At 37.9% G+C, this 21,929-nt stretch overlaps 1 protein-coding gene across 8 annotated transcripts in view; it reads right to left on the bottom strand.

Annotated features, from left to right (window-relative positions):
- ZNF536 (zinc finger protein 536) overlaps nt 1–21,929 on the bottom strand; it is a 346,807-nt gene that overhangs the window by 111,398 nt on the left and 213,480 nt on the right. For all 8 annotated transcript variants that reach the window (XM_017741035.1, XM_017741038.1, XM_017741037.1 and 5 more), the window contains 2 exons: nt 20,440–20,592; nt 7,507–9,087 (listed from right to left, as the gene is read on the bottom strand). In XM_017741035.1, the coding sequence (XP_017596524.1) occupies nt 7,507–9,087; nt 20,440–20,592 (1,734 nt within the window). The remainder of the gene's footprint in view (nt 1–7,506; nt 9,088–20,439; nt 20,593–21,929) is intronic.

Raw genomic sequence — 21,929 nt, 5'->3', positions numbered from 1 at the left:
TAAAATGTCAGGTCCTGACTCATGGTGTTTTGGTGGAATAAATAAAAAGTACCAATATGCTATTTAGAAGGGAGAACATTAATGAAGACGTGACACTGGGAGCCCCAGACATGTTTTCCTTTAGCTCCCACTGCATGCTCAGCAGTGCTCCGGACAACGGGCCACCTGTCATGGACCCCATCCTGGAAACACTTACCATGGATCTGGGTGGTGCTACTGGCACTGGCAAGGCTGGCTGCTTGTTCTCCTACACTTGCTTTACCTCAGGAGAATCCTACATGGGCCTGGGGAGGGAGGCTATTGTCAGGATGCTCATCACACATTCTTCCCATGGGAAACCAGAATGAGCATTCAGGGCTATATGAGGGATTGGAGCTGTGACTTCAGTAAGGCTGGGCAAGGTTACCCAAGAAAGATCACTCTGTATGCTCCTGGTATTTCTCCACTGGGATAGGCCTTGCACACCCATTGCTCACTAAGGCTGCCTTTCCAGCTGCTGCACTAGAACCCCGTATTTGACTCACCCTGGCCGAGCACCCAGGCACAAATATTCACACACTTAATCCACCCACACTTCTCTTTTCAACCCTTGAGGCATCCACAAAAATTTCTTCTGGATTTTACTGGTGACGGAGGAGAAACTGGTCCCACATTCCCAAGGTATAGAGGAAACAAGTCTAATGCCCCCCCTTATATACCTGCCTAACAGTACATGGCACCATTCTAATGCCTTAAAAGATGGGATTTTTAATAAATATCATTTACAAGGCCAACAAGCATCTTTGCAGAGTTTGCCTCTCAAAGCATCAAACAACTGTGGATTGCATGAGTGGTTTTTGGTCTACCAAAAGGTACAACAGTTTCTCAGAGAGTTTTCTTGAATTAATTAACAAAATGACTCAAAACTGCACTAATGGTTAACAGCTTTTTTTTTTATTAGCAACACTGAGATAAGTTATTGAAGCATTTTAGTATTGTTTTACATTCCATTCAGAAGTGACCTAACTTGTAACTCCATATACATTTAAAGATATAGTTTGACACTTATTCAGAAAGCAACAATTATTAAAACTTACATACCTTCATTACCAGGAAACCTTAATATATTTTCTAATTACTTCCAACAATACTCTATTCCAAAGCACATGATAACCCACTAGAAGTTTACACATTTCACTTCAATCACAGGTTTTAAATTGTGGATGTCAGAGTTCTGTTCATTGAATTTTACTGTCTTTCTTGGTTAATATTGGAAAACCTGGCACAATATATTAAGCTAGAAATATTGCTCAAAGAATATGAAAAAAGATAACTACAGTATTTTTTCCTGCTAAAGCATTACAAAATACAGGACCATTAAAAACTCAAATAGAAATGACAATAAATAACCTTAAAAATGTTAAGAGAATTTTCACTCATACTAAAGTCCATTCCCTAAGCTTGCCAAACACATAAATAACAGAACATATTCAGGACCTCTATTTTTGTACTATTATGATGGTTTGTTATATATTGTGGATGTATTGTGTATACATATATTAATGCTTACACTTAAGGTATATATTTTTTTCTTTGCTGAAACAATTAATAAGCCTCAGGTAATTATTTATCCCTGACACTACAGGCATCTAGATAGGTGGGAGCAAACCTCAGAATTTCCGGGTATGCAATACTGTGCATAACAAGATCATCTCTGCATAAAGATATCCTAAGTTCCTTAGATTACAAAGATGAATTTGGTTATTTATTCCTGAAAGCCTGTAACATAAAATTATAATTGCTGTCAAATTAATTGTTTAAAATTGGCCTCTTAATAGGTATTAATCGTACACTTAGTTTTGACTTACAAGAATGTCTAGATTGCTCATGTTTATGAGTAGTTATAGGAAATACTATACCTCAGACACAGGAATGTATATTCCTGAACCAAAACACAAACCAGAGCATTGTCTCACTTTGGAAAGACCTGGAAACATCTCTATGCCTCTCCCTAATCCTAAATTATAATTTAAATTTGACCTGGATATGACAAAAACAATAAGAATATACTGTTTGGGAGATGAAACTTAGAGCAAAAATCACACAGCTCTAAGCTTACATCATTATTTTGTCTCTGCAAAGAAAAGAAAAGCCTTTCTGTGCTAGGGATTTGCCTTGCTGCGGCTGGCCACTGATGTCTGAAATCAAGGCACATACCAAGGCCTCCTTTTGCAAACACAATCCCCCTTTCAGATGTGGTGTTAGGAGGGACTGAATGCCTCCAGTCTCTCTGGGAATAGGAGGTACTCAGCACTTAGCTGTATCAGATATTTTAGGGGTTAATTTCCAGAAACATAAATGGAATGGGAATGTCACACCACAGTATGAAAAATGGTAACTAAAAGTTTTCAACAGTAAACAAAATGGTGATACCGAAATTATCACCTGACCGATTTCTGATACAACAAAATACAATCAAATTAAATTACATGAAAATAGCAATGAAATTTAAAGTCAAACAAACACAGGACCTGATTCTGCAATCCTTAGTCATATAAGTAGTGCTACTCATCGAGAATGAGGGATGCAAGGCTGGGCCCTTAGCTTCTGCTTAGGAAGTCAATGTTGATTCAGGCAGTATCTCTTCTAGCCAAAAATATGCAGCAAAAGGAAAGTAACATAAACAAGGCTAAATGTCAACAGTGTTTGCAGACTTACAGACACCATCCATTTGTTTGTACTGAAATGACTAGCGAACCATTTGGCAAATACAATGCTATTCACAGACCAGCCCTTTTATCCAGTAACACAAACTTCACTGGATCACTGGCATTCCCAGTTAATTAAAAAAAGGAAGCAAGCCATATGAGTTTGGTTTGATATTGCCATGCAAATGGCACTGTGGCATCCAGAAGTGTGTCTGAAACCCAGGCAGGGGCTGAGGTGCTGATCTCCTGTTCAGCAGAACAGTTTATACTCTAAAAGCTGGCCTTGGACCTCCTAACTGAAACTAACAAACCTCTTCAAAAGCACAATAATGGGGTAAAGAAAAGTCTGCTGTAAAACTTCCATATCATTTCATTCTGCCTTGAAGGAAAAGAATATTCTGGTTAGTCCTCCAACTACAGATCAGGACAAAGCGTTCCTTAAGTGCATTACATGATACTTTAAATGGGCAGTACTACAATTTGCTGCAGTAGGATGACCTTCCATTGCCTTGCAGCTGTCCTAGGGCTTGGATATATCAGGCCTTTTGCTTCTTAATATGGATTTTGTAATTTAAAAGCTCTGCAATAAGGATTCAGGTGAAGCCATCACAAATAATTAAAAATCTTTTTCCGTGTTTCATGTGTTGGTGGTAGTTCTGACGGGGTTAGCATTATGATTTTTTTGGTTTTGACACCTGTGGCAATAAGCAATTTACAATAACTAAATTCACTATTTAAACATTGGGGTAGAGCACTATAATTACATGACAATAAAGCTGTAATAATCTGCCACAATTGATCTTCCCCTTGCCCAGCCCTCTTGTCTGCGCTGCAGTTCCACATTTGGAAGGTATTTCAGAAAGTTACAATGCTGAACATTTTAATAATTCTGTGCAATGCTGAAAGCTTTCTGCTGCAAAGGAAACTGAAAGTGCTCAGCCCTTTGCAGGATCAGAACTCCAAAGCTGCTCCCATGCATCAGAGGGGCCCTGCCCTGTTTTCATACAGTGGATGAAGTGATAATGGGGTGGAGCCTGTGCAGGAGAAAACAGCACTAATTGCAGTGGAAAGCAAGCATGAATGGAAGCAAATTAGATTTAGAGACAACATGGAACTAATACTTTTGGACATCATTAAGTGTGGATTCAATAGCACTAACCCATTAAGCAGCCAGTTAACGCCCAGGACCATCTCTGGCCAACAGTTCTGCAGCCCATCAGCTCTCCTTTGAAAGCCTAAGTACTTCCCAAGTAGCAAATGCAAGTAGGGAAATTTTACCATCTTGGTCACAAAGCAGAGAAATTAAAAGCGGAAGAGAGAGAGAAGGGATAGGGTCTTGTCATAAAGGGTCTTGTGCACAAATCACAAGTAAATTAATGCATTGGAACAGAAGGTAGAACATTATTGTGATACGACTACAGGTATATGGGAAGACAAGCAGAAAAAGAGAAGAGCACAAATCGAAAGGAAAACAGATCTTTCAAAACTCAAATACAAAATAGATCTAGAATCTCCAAGCTTAACTTGTCAAATCAGCAAGGGCTGTGAAAGCAGAGTACACAGATGCTCAAGACAGCTACCAAGCCATGAAGCCATCACCTTGGGTCTCCCCTCCCCACTGGGCTACTTGCTGCCAAGCAGCAAGGAAAGGCCTATCATCTTCTTAGGAAATGAGTGCCAGCAAAGATTAACAAGATCCGCTCCTGGGTAGAATCACCTGAGACTCCAAAACCAAGTACAGTTCAGAAGTAACTGTAAAATTATCAGTGCTCTTTTTTCCTTCTGTTCATTCTGCTATATAAGGAGAAATATTACAAAAATTTGTGATTTTTCTCTCAGCAGCATTTTGACATGAAAATTTCTTTATTATGCAGTAATTATGGTTCTTTCCTAATTGTGTCTTTCATCCCTACAGCCTGAAGCACGATAGGAGCATAAATGAATTTCGTGTACATCATCAATCTCTCATTCTCCATTATAGGGAAACTGAGGACTGCTTCCACATGTGCAGTGACTTTCCAAAACAACAATGTGAGTTGGTGGCATTCTCCTCTAGAAACTAAACTTTTTTTTGTGCCAAGATTTTTGCTTAAAACCTGACCTACTATCTTAGGGTAAAATCTGCCATCTAAAAGTGATCCACATGGATCACTGAATAACCCAGCTTGTTTTTTAGGCAGCCAGAAATTCAACTCAATTAGCGTGGCCAGCAAAAGATGCAATCTCATCTTACTGAAGCTGAAATATTTTATTTCAATTTTATTTCCTCTGTATTCTGACTACAGAAAGAGCACTATGCCTTGCTCTCTGAGTGTGCAAGGACTGTTATCCAATGCATCAATGTTTTCTCTTGAGATGTCAACAACACACACATCACTGGCTGTAAAAAGGAACGCAAATGCACGGAGTCTCCCCAAACACAAAAGGAACATGAGAATCATGCCCTGAAATCGGATGCTGGAGGTGTGTCTCAAGTTTTCTGATCTCCCAGGCAGTAGGGGAGACAAAGGGAACCATGACTGGTCATGGGCTTCATGCAGGAGGAAAGGAAGGAAGGCTAATAAATGAACAGGGTGCTCCTGATTGCTAATCGGCAAGTGCAGAAACATCAGGTGGGATTCCCCACACTAACATGCACAGATGGAGTGTGATTTCACAGTATAAAATGTCACTGAGAAAATGAAAACTCCCCCAAAAACACTACTTTCAAGTGGGTGGTGTCCAAGCCAATCAAACAAAAAAATAAGAGCTACTGACATGGGGATTGTTCATACTCATCCACTTTTGCTGTGAGATATTGAGAAAAATGAAATAATGTATTTAAATAGTCAACCTTTATACTTCTGCAAACACCAGTAGAATGACAGAAAAGAATTTTAAAAAGCTATTTTTGGAGGGGGGGGACGGAAGGACTCCCACTGCATTTTCGATTAAAAAATGGCTTAAAAAGTAGAACAGAGAAGCTTCTGTTGTTTCTTTTTTTCTTTCATACTTCAAGTCAAATCCATTATCACTGGGCAGAGCTTGTGAAAGGGATATGGTCTTTAAAATCATATAAACTCAAGCTATCACAAAATGTCTGTTGAACTGATTGGAAGATGAAACAAAAAACTAATGGAAATAATATGACCTCATTTCAATAATAATATTACAGGTTTTTTCTGTTGTTGTTTTAAAAATCTTATGCCTGTGAAAAAGCATAAAGAAATTTTGCACAAAGCAACTAATCTTAGTTTTCCAATTTTTTTACTTTTGTTTAGACAGTAATTTCTCTTCTGTATTTTTTTTCTTTTTTGTTAATTGATTGTAGTCCACAAATGGAATAAGAAATCCAAGTAGGATTTTACCTGCTTCAAATTAAATCACCTCTTTTCAATAATGCTGATTTTTAAGGATCTAAAATATTTCCAACTACCTAAATTGGTTCTTAGTGCACTGAGACACAGAAGTTTACAAGTAAGGCCACATGGATACTTGAGCAGATATTGGTTAAAGTAATGACAATATTGTGAAGTCACAATGCTCTAAGGATACAAGCAAGATAAACTTTGTGTGTAGAAATCAGACTTTTTTATCAGATCAACTACTACATGTGGAAAAGCAGAGAGGGGCCTGGAGAAGGGGTTATGGCTTTGAGCATCTACACTCCGCCAGTAAAGTCAAACAAAGCTCCCACTAACCTTAAGTTAACCAGAGGAACTACTGTTAAGTGCTTGCAGATTGAGGGTTTCGTTTTAAATTGTCAGGCTTTAAAACTGTTGATAATGTTTTCTCTTCTTTTTTTTAACTTGAATACATTTTATTATGCATGTTCAGCTCTGACAATGAGTTTTCTGATGAGTTTGAAGGTTAAGTGAAGTGAACATTACTGAAGTTTTTGTGTCCTTTGCTGACTCTGCTTTTTAAAGTGATACTGTTTTTCAAAGGATTTACGCTCTAAAATCTCTTTCAAACAAACACCGTGCTGACAAAATAGGAGATAAAGTGAAAAAAAAATCCTCGATCTCATTTGTTCCAAATAGATTTAACTTAAATTTTTGTAAATACGAGGTGTGTGATATGAGGAAGTAAAACTGCGGTTTTGTAAATTAGAGACTGAAAAGGGTAAAAGGCGGTTTTGTTTGTTTGGTGTGCTATTATTTTAATTACCTGGAGGCATATTCTTAGTTAGGCAAATTGCAATTTACACAACTGTTGGTTAGAATAGTGAAAATGGTCAAGGGCAAGTACTGCATGTGTGCCATTGAACCAAACCAGAAAATTATAATTTAAAAAAAAAAAAGAAAAAAAAGGAGGGAAAGAAAATAAAAGAAAGAAAAAATAAAGTCTGTTCAACACAGGTAGACGCATTCCATGCACTTGGCCTTTGATTTCATTAATCCAAAGAAAGAAAGGGGGAAAAAAAGAAAAAAGAGAGAAAGCAAGGTTCGCTTGGCAAAGAATCCAGTGTTTTTCTTGGGTTCTTGTATCAAAATACTGAAAAGTTTGCAAGTTACCATGTAAATTTTTTAAAACTTTTTCCTCCTTTGAGTATGCTAAAGCAGTAAGTATCCCCTTCCGATGCCACTAGCACAGATAGTCTATATTGCTGCTACTCTAGTTTAAAAAGCAAGTTCTTTCTAAAATCCTGTTTAAGTATGCATGCAGCACTGCTGATTTCAATGGAGTAGACCACATATAGGACTAGAATTTGGCCCACAGGTTTTAACATTTAAAAAAATGTATTACTAACAAACATGACTAATTATATTTAAAGAGCAGCTTCATGATTCTGCACAAGTGTTTTCTGAAATGGTCTAAAAGAAGGTCTAAAACTTACCACACAAGTCAGGTCTCTTGATACATCCACTAGTTGCTGTGCTACTTGCAAGTCCATTAAAGGCTGCTAAGCCATCAGAGCTGTAAGCTCTTAGGACTGACAACATGTTCATCTGCTTCTCCAGGACCTGCGGACCCTGAACTTGTTCGGGTTTCATCACTCCTTGTGCAGTTTCATGTGAGGAGAGAAGATTCTGACTGTGCCACTGCTTTTCTGAAGCTTGCGGCAGCGGTGATACAAGCCCTTGTGTGGGTTGTGAGGTGACTGCACTTTGTATATTGTCGCCTCCTTCACTGCTTTCTTTATTTATGGCAGACAACTGCTTATTCATAATATCTGGTTCTGTGTCAATGTCCTCATCTTCAATGTTTTCTTCCTTGGAAGATTCCATATCCTCAGATGAAGCTATATCAGAAAGGTCATCAGTAGCACTTTTATTTACAGAGTCAGAGAGCAGAATATTTGGGTCATCTTCGGATTGTGTTTTTCTTTCGGATTCATTACTGGTGCAAGAATTTTGTGTTCCCGTGCCAATAACACCAGGATAAACACCGAACTGCTTATAGAAGTCTGTTGTAAAATTACAAAAAGTGGATTCCATGTGGCTCGGCCAGGCAGTGCTCTTTTGCTCTCCCAGGGTCTCTTTATTTTGTCCTTGGGTCATTTTCTCAGAAGCCGAGTCCAGCTGGCTCAGCATGTTTGAAACTCCTGCCTCCTTGCTGGACTGCACAGAAGAGGGGAGCAAGCTCACTTTGTTCACCGAGGCTGAAACTTCTCTAGACTGGTCTTTGTTGTTGCCTATGATGTTGTCTTTACGTTTAGCCTTGCCCAAGTGATTGGCCTGGAGGTGCAGAGCCATAAGTTCCATGGATGAAGTTGTAAAAGAACAAAATAAGCAACCATGCCAAGCAATGTTGTCTTGTACAGTGACAGAGGAACCTGGCAGAGAGGCTGCATCGGGCCTTACCGACAAGTCCAGAGGTTCGTATTGCGACTTTTCTGTTTTCCGCTGTGAGGACTTGCTATTTATCTTCTCCTCACCACCATCTGAGCCCAGAGCTTTTGCTGAAAGCGGATCTGAGAGAGCTTTGTCCTTCATTTCTTTTTCTTTCTTCAAAGAACTTAGGACAAAGCTGTCCATGAAAGCTTGCAAAGACCCTTGAAAGTTCACACCGTTCCCGACCATGTTCTGGTAAGCACGGCCAAGTTCAGAGAAGTGTGTTCCTTTGGAAGATATGTCTGAACCCTTCATATTTTCTGCAGATCCTTCAGATGACATGCCAGCTGCTTGTCCTTGCTGATCTCCAGAAGACAACATTCCTGACGTCCACTGCTGTGAGACCATGCCACTTCGGAAGTCAATACCAGGAAGTCCCTTGAAGGCTCCTCGCAATATGTCCGGTCTAATAAACACAGAACTTTTACTTGGTGTCTCATCTTTGTGTTCTTGACTTGCACTCTGCCCAGAGAGTGGCCCTGCTCCGTTCTGTCGCTCCCGATGGTGTCGTTCCAAGTGGTATTTGAGGGATGCAGATTGAGTACCAGCATAGTCACAATGTGGACACTTGTAAGGCTTCTCACCTATAGGTGTGGACAAAGAACAAAATATAAAGAGAGTTAACTGTACTTTGGTGTACGGATGAGTGAAGAAACTAAAAAATCAGCATTAGCTGCTTAAAAACAAGAAGATCTTGGTACTAATAATTCACTTTTAAAAAAAGAAACGCCTTTAATCGAAGACTAATTCATAAACTGAGTATTTCTAAAATGGGTTTCTAGAATGTGGGGCTATTCAGGAATGACATGGTATCTACACACAATTAGCCATCCTTTTCTTAATCTAACATGTAGAAAACTGTTGTAGAATTAAAAGCTATGATTATGAAAATGAAGCATAACAATTTCAACCACAGTAATCATTAAAAGTACAAGTTTAAAAAAAAGGGAGACAAAGAATGTAACAAATGGATGGTTGCAATATTTTGTGTATACAATTGCTCTAAAATTTGTTTAAATTATACACATGGAAACCATTTTTAAACCTAAAAATTTTATGGCACTGTTACGCAAGACTGAAATGAATGATTTAAGTCTTGCTCTGCAGTAAATCATGGATATAATTAGCAAATGGCATACTGCACAAGTAATTTATCATTATTTGGAGGGCACCATTCCAGAAGGATTCAAAGATCTGCAGACCTACTGCATTGTTTCTAAATAAAGAACTATAAATACAGATTCTATAAAATATTAATATCATTACACTACATTATGATTGCAGCATATAAGAACATATAGTTAAAATAAAAAGTAGTCAGTAAAAAAGAAATCGAGTAATAGGAAGTACAAAATATATTCCGTTTCTGTATTTGAAATTAGTATTATCTACTGGATTTTGCAGTCCTTTAATTTTGTACTAATGACATTTCTAATGCTCGAGTAGTAAAATGTGTAATTTACCTCCCATAAGCACTTTTCTAGGTTTGGCTTGAATAGAGTTTTAAAACATATAAGATGATTTCCATGAATTAAATAAATATTTGAAGCCCACACTAAACTTTTATTGTTCTTCCTATACTTTCAAACAGGCAGAAGATTTTATATATATAATAAATATTGACATATCCAAAAAGAATGTACATCTAAGCAAAAGTATACCTAAATTTTTGCAGAGCATTGTTAGCAATGCAGAATTTCTTTTAAAGGAAGAAATACGGAAATCCTCACTAAAAGAGACAGAAATCTGAAAGATCTGCAAGCTGTCAATACTGGCAATTGTTTCTATGAGGGAGCTCGGCAAGAAAAAGAAACTGTTTTCTCTAGGTAGCTTTTTTTTTTCCTAAATGATAAAAAAGACAAAGGCAAGCCTCTCCAAATGGTATAATGGAAACATTTGTTTTGAAATCTTCCTCCACAGTAAAAATGCTGTATAATATTATGTAGTTCACCAAACCAGCTGGAAAGATATCCGTTTTCAAATAACCTCAAAATCTGCTAAAAACAAAACTGAAAGGCTTTCAAACTTCTGTTATTTAATGTACAGGCTCAATTGAAGGGCTGGTAAATACTTGGGAAGCGGCTGCTCTCAGTGATCGCAGGAATTTACTAATGAGATGCAAGCCCGGAACACTCCCATGGCCATGGAGCGCTGCACGAGAGCTCACTGACCACGAACAGGGGCTGGATACATGCTGCAGTCCAGCCAGGGCTGAAGTACCTTACAAGCAGTGGAAATTCTAAATCCATAATGTAATCCTAAAGCTAAAGGGCGAGATATGAGAGCTTTATATCAAACCACATCAGTCGACCTTTTTAGAGGAGAAAAGCACAGAACCTCAAACAAGAGGTGCTCAGCAGAGGGAGAGGTAGTAATTAGCATGGTTCATGCTTTAGGCCTCAGTCCACACAGCTTAACAGAAGAAATCAGATTTAAACATTTCAATGAAACTTCTGAGTCTTTCCCAATCACCTAATTAAGCTCTGGCACTTCACCGATGAGGAGCAGGGGCTGCGTTTAGTGGGAGTTGTGCAAAAAAAGCCAGTTCCTACTGAACCACGAACCTGAAATGGATCACACCTGTCTGGGCTTCTGTGGTCCCAGGTGGGCACCTGAGCACACACAACCCCATTGCAGGCCTTTGAGTGTAGGGACAAGGGGACAAAAGACAGTGGCTGTCTATTTGTTTGCATTTCTGCAGGGCTGTTTGGGAGTGTGCAAACTCTGACAGCTGTGCTGCCAGTCAGAATGGGGACAGACAGGAATGCTGGGTTTACAGCATCTGCACGCTGCAGTATTTTTTGAGCCACTTTCAGTTGTTCTGATACTTGTCCCACCAGTTACTGTCAGCAGTCATGAGTGGCCTCTACCATGACTTAAGTAGTTCAAGTGTTGCCTAAGACATAATGAGACTGGTGAAAAACAAGTGCCAGACTTCACAGGGTTAAATGTTCTCACTTTTGAATTTTCACTCCTCTTAATTGAAAAGCTCTTCCTCAGCATCCCCTATGCCTTTACGGAAATCTTTAACACAATTATATTGAGCACTTCCTTTTATTCTAATGATAGTTCAGTGTGTTTGCATTGCACATCAAGTGGCACCATCAAAAAGTGTGTCCCAGCATTGCAGGCACTGTGTCAACTGCTGGAGAACTATTGCAGGGAGAAGGAGTAATTTGCAATATAGGCTGTACTGATGTTGCTAAAAACATGCAGAAACTGCTTAAAGCAGTATCCATATGTAAAAATGGGTACAAGTAATTTAAAAAATGCTAACTAGAGAAAATACTAGTTCTATTTTGTACTTCTAAAAGTACCTCCAGTCTAAAGCCCTGGGCACAACATACTCTTATTCTGAATTGCTAAGCCTTGAAGTCATTCCATTTTCTGCTCTAAGGCCTCTCCACGGAGTGAGCTTCCTTTCAGCAGAGATCTGCACACAGCTAGCCACCAATGCCATAAGCATTGGACTGAAAGAAGACACTGACTGAGACAGTGTGATTAAAAGTTCAAATCTAACCCAGCCTTGGTGTGCTGCCTCTGTGGTGCTCCCACCCCTTGCATGGCTAGAAATGAGATCTAAAGCTGAAGGTCTGAAATTAAACTCAGTGTAGTAACACACTGTGCCACCTTTGCAACACAGGACTGGCCAAATAACATTGTTGAAAGAGAGCTATTCAAAACCTCACTCTTCTCTTCCAGATCCAAATACTGGCAGTGGTTAGTTTACTTCAAAGCAGTCTTAAATGCTGCTATTTCAAGGGCAGGCACTGGGAGAAGGGAGTAGGATGGAGTCAATCATCTTTGAATCTTTTTAATTTACTCTGTCAGTATTTCCTAAATTCAGTAATTGTGCAGTTATTTAGATGCTACTTCATCCATTCAAATTAATAACCAGCTACACCCTGTGTAAGACCCTGTACAAATGACAAAACAGAGTTATAAACTGCTGTGGGAAAAATCCCAGTTTCACCTCAAACTAAGCCAGTTTCAATGGAAAACCCAAAGGACACTAATTTTCAGGATTCTATCAGCGAATGCAGTAGTATATGTCCAAAGGACACTGCAGGGGACAAGGAGGTAGGCTATGATTCTTGTTAGAAGACAACCTGTTTGTGTCTCATACTTTGAGGAAAGGTTTCAGAGAATTCATGCCAGTGTAATGACTACCCTGGTATTATTGCCAAGAGCAGTGTCTGGATGAGTTATTTAACACTTAATATCAGTTCACATAAATTAACGTTGCCATGTAGGAGTGAGGGAACATGACTTTTTCAAAATAATTTTCTGCATTTCATATCCAGGAGTCATTTTTCATTGCTCACAAAGGCAATGGCCACCCTGATCTTGCTAATTCTCTGGCCCTGTTTGCACCCCTGCAAAATTTTTCACAATGGAGTAGGATGAGAGAACATTCCAGCATGTACAATTAAGGGAAACAAAAAATCTTATAGGAGTACCTTATCTGGGCAGCAAAATCACAGTTCTGCTCTACCTACTGCTCTGGTTTACAAGAGACAAGATATTTCAGGGGAACTATTTTATATCAGGATAAAGTAAAACAATAAAAATTCAATGCTGCTTGTAAAATCTGCACAAAAACTTGGTAGATAACTGAAAACAGACATGTTGCCCAGTAGAAACAGGTCTATTTGTATAGCAGGTTTATAAACAACCCAGCTGTATAACCTGTGCAGGAGATCCCCAGTCCTACTCAGAACAAAATCTGACCCTACTGGTCAGGGGAACCATCTGCTACGGGCTGTGCAAGGAGACCACAGCCAGCTTATAACTAGATTTACAGATTTTAAGGCCAGAAGGGACAATTATGATCATCTAGTCTTATCTGTTCTACAACACAAGCCAAAGATCCTCACATGATAATTCTGGCATCAGAGCGTAACTACATTTTGAAACAAAACTTACTTGTTTTAGTTTAAAAAGGTTTTGTTTCAACAATAGCAGTGAATAAGACTCCAACACGTCCCTTGGTAAACTGTTTGACTGATTATGTATTTTCACTGATCAAAATGTGTGCCTTATTTCTAGCTTGAATTTGTCCAGTGCCTGCTTCCTACTACTGAACATTGCTACATTTTTCCCTGTTAGATTGAACAGATTTTTTTTAAATTAAAAAGTCTATTTCCTGAGGAAGGTATTTGCAGACAGCAAAATAGTCACTTCTTCACCTTCTCTCACCCTTGAGTGGAACATCCTTCCTAATTTTTCAGTGTCCTTTTAAATTATGGGTACCCACTAAAGCTTTGATGAAATTTCAACTTCAAAGCAATTATATACAGTCCAAAACTGTGTTTACATCTGTAGATTTAGCAATCAACTAACAGCTCGTATTCTGTTGCTTCCCTGCCACAGTCCCAGGCCCATTTCATCAGTACCTCTAGTATTTTTTCCTTTACATATTGCTGATTTAAAATTCATATTGTTGAAAAGAGCCCACTTGACTAAGTGACTAATCAGTGCCTCCCCATGATTTTTAGCATCTTACCATTTTTGTGCCATTGGTAAATTTTATCAACAGTGATTTTTATATAGTCTTCCAAATAATGATGAAATACCAGATAGTCAGAGCTGAAAGCACTGCTGTGGAACTGGGAGTTTATGAGCCATTTCATATCTGTATACTGATTTTTGGGGGATTTTTAGTGTGGTTGTTTTGTTGTTGTTGTTTGTTGTTGTTGTTGGCAGGACTGTCATATAGAACAAGCTACTTTTATGAGAAGAAACTTGATAAAACTTCCTTTCATAAAATAAAATTAAATTAACTATGCTACCAATTTTCAGTTAGTTAACAAATTCATTCCGCAATTTTACCCCAAATTTATGTCAGGGTAGTCCTAATTTCAAGGTCTTAATATTCTTTTTTTTGGGAAATACAAGAATAGCCAGAGCTTTTTTTACCACCATGAGTGCTCTGGATCTTGCGCTATGTTCCAAGATGTTTTTTGGGGTTTTTTTTCAATGAACTTTAACGATTTGGAGAGCTCTTCAGTCAGGGTTTTAAAGATTTTATCTTTAAGTTATCCAGTCTCATTCATTCTAAAAAATATTAAAATGCAGTGGGCTACAGCATAACAGCCTCATTACTTAATGGGAGCGCAATTGTATCATTGGAAAATGCTTATGAAAACCATCATGCTTCTTTCTGAGAACACAGCAGAAGAGTATTTAGTCTTCTATACCATGGTTGATAATTTCTTGTCTGTTCTTGACCAGTATCAGCAAGATACCAATTGTTTAGCCTGCCAGATATACAGAATTTTACCCCATTTTCCTAACTCTCATAGCCATATACATATTTTTACTATTGCTTTTAGTTTCCCTTATCAAATTTCTGTACTTCTTAAAGATCTATTTAAACTTAGTGCTGTGAGCTTCTTTATTAATTTTTCATATTTAACATACAGCTTCTTAAAAATCTGCCCTGCACCCCTGCTCTGCACCCCACACTCCCTTTCCCCACTGAATGCTCCCCTTTAGCTTTTAAATAAGATTTCACGAGTTGTCCGTGGATTATGCCCTTCTGCTCCTCGTGGTGCTGTTCCCCACTACAGTGACAGCTGTGCACCAGGGCAAGAACCCCAACCCCAAACACTTGGCTGCCCCACTTGCAGCGGGGCTGTGACAGTCACTCAGGGACAATGGGAGTTGCAATTCAACCTCACACGTTTCTTAACAAGCTACAGTTTGCCTTCATGCAAAGCAAATGAAATCAAACATCTTATAATTCCAGAGAATACGGCTTAATGAAAATATTGAAAACATTTTCCAGCATTTTTTATTTTACCATTGAAACAGTTATTGATAACCTATTTTATCCATTGTGCAGTAGATATTTTAGAAATGAATTGCTGTATGGTTTAATTAGTTCATTATTATGCCTATTCTTACACGGTAATTTCTTTTATCATTCTAATCATTCACTTCACACTTTTTAAACCAAATGGAATATCAAAGGTTCTGTAGGATTATTTTTGGATCCTGCACATGTTTCACCACACAATTAATCTGTTTGTCAGAAATACTAGTTAACTTTTTCTCTTTACTACTTTCCTTTACTAGTCATTTTTCTCTATTATATAAGATGAAACTACCCCTACCCTGTAATAGGACAGAATTTTGATGGTTCTGATTCATTTTATTAAAGATTTTCCAATTGTGCACTTGCCATCACTATAAAATATTTTAATTTTTATGAAGTTTTATAATTGAATATTTTCCTTTATTTATATCTCATCTGCAATATTTATTTAGTCCTTTTACATGTCTTTACTTAGTTAAAATGCAGAGAGATAAATATGGTTGTTACTTTGCAGGGAAGATTCAGTACATTAATATAAACTGTACACAATTCCCCCAAAGCATATATATACGTTGTAAACCTGAAGACTTTTTACACAGCTGCTTATTGCTAAACAGTGCCTTGTCCAGAAGGGGACAATCTGTGTCTCTAATTGCTGTCACTGAAGCTGAGATTCATTATGTGACTTTCCCATTAAAATGTGAGCATTAATTTGTATAATGAAATATCACCCACTGCAGTGTTCATTAGCCATGCCCTACTGTATACTGCACATTGTTAGCTACCTAGAAACTGTAGTTAATTTCACTAATGGATATTTCCCTACTTAGTGTTTGGTAGGAAATTTATACTGTAACATTACCTCTTAAACTTTTAAGGAAATTTAAATTCAATCAATTATTTTCAACAAAAGTTTGGGATGTCATTAAGACAGGAGAAAAGGCATGCTGTACAATGTTAAGGATGGGAAATCTGGAGGAATCCAGAGAAATGAAAAGTCCTTTTAGTTCATCTTAGAAATGTAAGAATAAAGGATGTTCAATACCAAAATTGTCTCCTCTTGGAGCACACATACCCATTTTCCTTAATTATTCATATTGCTCATCCCACTACAAGCGCCTTCAGAGAATGGCAACAGGCAGTCTTTTTTTAGGAAGGAAATGTGAATTGAATTCATTTAAAACAGCACCATTTTTACTGTATTTCATCAGTTCATCTAAGCATGGTTTAAAATTGGCTAGTCACATTTCCAAGGGAAAATGCAGTAACACTGTAAATGCATATAATACATCTAATATATGCAAAATGTGTGTCACATATATTGTAACATACTCTCAGTCAATGGACACAGCCCTGCCAAGTTTCTTCCTCCTATTCATCTCTTTCTTAGGTTTCTTCTGTTTAACACAATCCAAACCATCTTTCCTTTGCTCGTGCACATTATCCTTTTTTTCATTACTCAAGGGATTTCATTTTTTCTGTCATTCTGGGAATATACCTGAGCAATTAATGACAGCACAAACTCAGACTGGTCTACATCTGCAGTAGCTTCTGAGGGCTAATGCAAGGTACAAGAGGTGCTAGAACCAATCTGAAACCAGCTCCTATAAAATGTAGGACTGTCCCCTGTCAAAGGTAGAACGTAAGAAATTTTAATTTTTTACACTTAAATGTTTCTGCACAATCCAAATGCCAAGGCATGCAATGTAAAACCCACACCCACTTATTGTGTTTCAAGGGGGTTGAAAGTGCTCAGGAACACAAAGGAGATGCTCAGCCCCCTGAATGAAAGGACCTTAAGTTTCTGCCTCCAGAGTGGCAAAATGACAGCTCTGGAAGCACCTGCATATGGAACACTATAGGTCTGAGATACTCAGTTTTCCTTTTCACAAAGACTGAGCATCTCCAAGATTTCTGTGTCATAACCCTCCCAGCTGTATTTTATAGCAGGGAGGCCGATTCCCAAAGTGGGCAGGTCCCCCACATCTGCTCTGCACTGCTGTGCACAGACACGCCTTGCCCTTGTCCTGCCTCTCCTCCGCAGAGAGCTTGTGTGAGCTGTGGGGGCAGCACAGCCCACCTCGGCTCACCGGGCAGCAGAAAGAGCTCATCTGAGAGGGCATGAAGAATTCTGTCTGTCCTCTCTAAGACCCAAGGCTCGCAAGCATTTTGGCCTGAAAATCCTTCCTCTCTTCATTCGGGGCTGTCCCAGGGAACTGTTTCATCCATCAACTGTTTTTAGAGCAAGAAAGAGCAGAAACTGATTTCATGTAATTATGCCCTTTTCCTCTTATCACATGGGAACAATCAGAAATCATATCTTACTATCTTCCCCTTAAAGCTCTTCCTGCCTGAATATCACTGATTTAGATAAGAAAAATCCTCTACATTTTTGTGTTGGGACAAAACTGAGTGTGCTAAATAAAACTTTGATTTGTTTTTTCTTTCCTTCACAGGCTTGTTATGTGATAGCAAACTACACAGAAACTGAGACTCAGTGTGGAGTAGCTTGCAACCAAGAAATATCCAACAGAAAAAGAAGCAACCCAAGCCACTGGCTAATTCTTCAAAAACAGAGCACAGCTTCCTCCTCTTGTGCAAGATTAAGCTACTTCTCCAGCTTTTTTGGGCCAATTGCCACAGAAGCACCTCCTGGCTGGATCAGGCTTTGGGTCTGGTCTTGGCATGAGTACCAAACCAACCCAGTCGTGTGCCTCCAAACACACAGATGTTCGAAGGAGCCTGACTTCTGCTGAACTGCTTGAGCTCATCTCTAACAAACAGGTGCTGTGAGAACAAGAACAGTAATTGAGTTAATGTAGTGGAGAAATACAGTAAAGTGTTTTTTATCAGCCAGTTATATGATCCAAGCATATAATAAAGACAGAGTGTGACATAAAAGGCAGGAAACTGTCCCTGATAAGTATAAGCTAACCAATATTTGTTTAATAACTGGTATCTATTACATCATTTCCACTTAGAGCAAATCAACTTTTTATTTAATAACTCTAGTAATTTGCCAATTTACATTTTTATATTATTTATTAGGATCATTTCCAATATGTAAAACATTGCTTCACTTAAATGTACTCTTGTCGTTATTTACAAATACTTTGTTCTCAACCTAATGGAAATTGATCTTTACCTATTTTAAAATTATAATTATTTTTAAATATATTGTAAATGTTGTTTCCATAGGTTTTTGGTTTGTTTTTTTTTAGATTTTGTTATATTATACAGGGTTTTTTTCTTGTTTTAATTTTCTTTAGGTTTGTTTCCATAGGTTTTTGGTTTGTTTTTTTTTTAGATTTTGTTATATTATACAGGGGTTTTTTCTTGTTTTAATTTTCTTTAGTCAGTATTAATATGCAATTTTTATGGAATATTTCCATTGTAATTAATTTACTTTCCATTAGTTCTAAGGCACAAATACCAAATATGTAATCACTGCCATGTTTAACATAAGAACAAAGTGATCACTATATAATAAAGCAAAATGCAGAGATGGGTAACCTCATCTTATTATAAAGAATTTTTCTTTGCCTTTCAAATACTAAAAATGTCAAACTCTTTAAACTCCATAGTTACAAGATTATTTTCCAATAAAATAACTACCATTTCTTTACTTTTACTGCATTAGAGAGCACACAAATTGGGTTTTCACTGGGTTTCTTCTTTTTTTTCCTCCCCTGAAAGTTTAACACACAGAGAAGAATATTCCTGCCCTAAATGGTTTGCAATCCAATCAGACAAACTACATTAGGCTGCCAAATTTTAAATTTCAGTGTGGTATACTCCTACTCCACAACGCAAAGAAAGGAGAACAAAAAATACAGTGAACAAACTTTCCCATTTCAACAATGATATTTTTTCCTTTAAATAATTTTAATTTTCAATTTTTCAAAATCAGGCCTCACGTTCACAAACCAAACATTAAGTACTCGATCTGTGCAAGCACATAGGAGAAACATGACTGCTGATTTTGGGAAGGGAGGAAACCATTGCTTATCTGGTACTTCAGTCAAATAAAAATGAAAAGTGAAGTTTTTCAAGTAGGAGGTATAACTGGAACGTATTTCTTCATGCAATTATTTTACCTTTCTATTAGGAAAGTAGTAATAAAATTCTGAAATTCAATTAAAATAGTTGAAAAAGAAAATGACTCCACAATTAAGGGGCTCATTATGTCTGTTTCCAAAAAGAAGTATCCCAAATCTCCAGTTTTAAATACTCTCCCAAAGCCTACCATGACAATTAACTCTGGGAAAAAACAGGATCCTATTGACCATATACAGAATTTCAAATGATGTTAACAGGACCTGGGGATTACAACATTTTATGTCAGAATTTAATTATGGATAAAGTCTTCTTAAACACATACTGTGTCTCTACATGAACCTTGACATGCACGTATGTACTCTCAAGCAAACAAAATATTATAATTTAAGTGGAGTGGCTAGAAATAACTAGGATTGAGAGCAGTCCTCCCAGTGAGAGACATACCAAAACAAAGTGAGTATCCAGACCAGTAGCAAATCTCTGTAGGGTAAAATGCTGTGATTGTTACTGAAATAAAATATGGGAAATTTTACCATGGTGCAAAGCATGATAAGTGTTATTACTTACAAGTACTAAGTCGTGTGAGTTCTAGTGGGGAGAAAAAAAGCAGATCCATGAAGCTGATGCATTCATATGAACAGCGAGAGGTTAAAAATGAGCATGCTAAATGGAACAAAAATAGTAACTGAGAAAAACATACAGAATCCCTAAGCAGATGCTAAGAAAGGCCTTTGAAGCAGTTAGTATAACTAAGTCTGAAACCAATAGGCTTATGCCTATTGAAGGACAAGGGTAATTGAAGGAAACAGTGATGAAGCAGGGAAGGAGACAGAAATAACCTCAACTGGGAAAAGATGATTCTATTAAAGTGGTCTTTATCCAACAACACATTCCTTGTGCTTTTATTTAAGACTGTCATACATCTTTCTCAAAAGACTTTCTCCAACTAATAAGTCCAAATCTACAGTGGGAATTAAGGCTCCTAGACACACATTATGTTAACCCCCACACACACACGGCTCATGCCGACAGTGCTCCGCTCACTTGTTCCTCTCACCTGTGTGTATTCTCAAGTGGACCTTTAAGTGGTGGGATGTTCTGAAAGTTTTTCCACAATATGGACAGTCTTTCATGGCAGAACCAAGGCTCCTGTCTCTCAGTAAAGCTGGCTGCTGGACTCCTACAGATCTCCCAGCTTCTTCTCCAATGTCTGCAACACAGAAATGTTCTCACATCACTTCAGCACGTCAGAAGTTGTTCTCACTAAAACTGCTAACACAACACAAAGTTAAACATGTCAATACTACACCTGTCTATTTCATTCTTGAAATCTGACAGAATGCTGACAATTCATGTATTTTCTTGTTATTGTCTTAAATTATTTCATCTTTCCTATCATCATTTTAAGCAGCATATGGTACCTTTATATACTGAATTATACAAGAAAAGAAACAGCTGTGTCAGCAGCTGGTTTGATTTCTTCTTTTGCTTAGTCCCTATTAATTTTTTCCCCAAAAGTTTGAGATGGTTGTTTTGTTGAATCTATTTAATTTATAAGTATTGTGAAAACCTGTAGGCTTTTAGAGGCAAAAAGTTTGCACCAGTGTATTAAAACCTCCTAAAACAACAGAATTGCAGTGACGGGGGGGGGGTCCCACAGCAGCGGCAATGTCTACACACAAAGCTAACCAGCTTCCTCTGCAACATTTCAGCATTGGAATTACAACAGGCAAACTAGAGAGTGACCTAATCATGTGAAAAACAATGAAAAAAATTGGTCAGATGAGGGGGAATTCCATCTCCCTCTCACCCGCTGCTCCTGTGTTTTCTCCTTCAGTGTTCACAGCTACACTTATCCTTTGCATCATAACACAATGGGTGAGACTCCAGGACACCACTTCTCTCTCCTGATATAAAGAAACATTCATTTCAGTCATCTTGAGTGAGCTGCTTTTATCCAAGCAGGCAAAGAACAAAATAACTTACAAAAGACTGACATAAAAATTGCAAAAAATGTAGGGCATTTAAAAAAAATGTCATTATTCAAACCACACAAGACTCATCCATCATCCCTTACATAGAGGGTCATGTAACATCACATATAAGCACCAGTTGATGATTTCATGAAAAACCATGGCAAATGTTGAAACTGTGACCCGGATTGACACTGCTGGCACATCGGGAGCAGGACACATGGGCACAGCATCACACCCCATGCAGAACTGAGCTATCTGGGTTAGATCCAGGTGGGGAGCACAGAGTTAAAACCTGCATGCAGAGTCTTGATTATTTCAACCATAAACTACTGACTAAAAATGTTCTGTCTTTACCCATTTGATATGTAACTAAAGCTGTCAGGAAACATAGTGCAGTTTACACAGCATTGCCTTTTAAATGGAAGTAATGGGACATAAGAAAGACTTAAACATTTGGCTCTAATAAAATCTATTCTCACAGTAGCAGAGACCCAAATACCACATTTCTGGAAAAGGTAACACTAACAAGCATTTCAGTATGTATTATAAAATAGTTCCTCTAAATTTTTTT

Source organism: Corvus brachyrhynchos, unplaced genomic scaffold (assembly GCF_000691975.1).
Source record: "Corvus brachyrhynchos isolate BGI_N302 unplaced genomic scaffold, ASM69197v1 scaffold26, whole genome shotgun sequence".
Lineage (NCBI taxonomy): Eukaryota > Metazoa > Chordata > Aves > Passeriformes > Corvidae > Corvus > Corvus brachyrhynchos.
The sequence above is the reverse complement of the archived record's forward strand: the minus strand, read 5'-3'. Positions and strand labels throughout refer to the sequence as shown.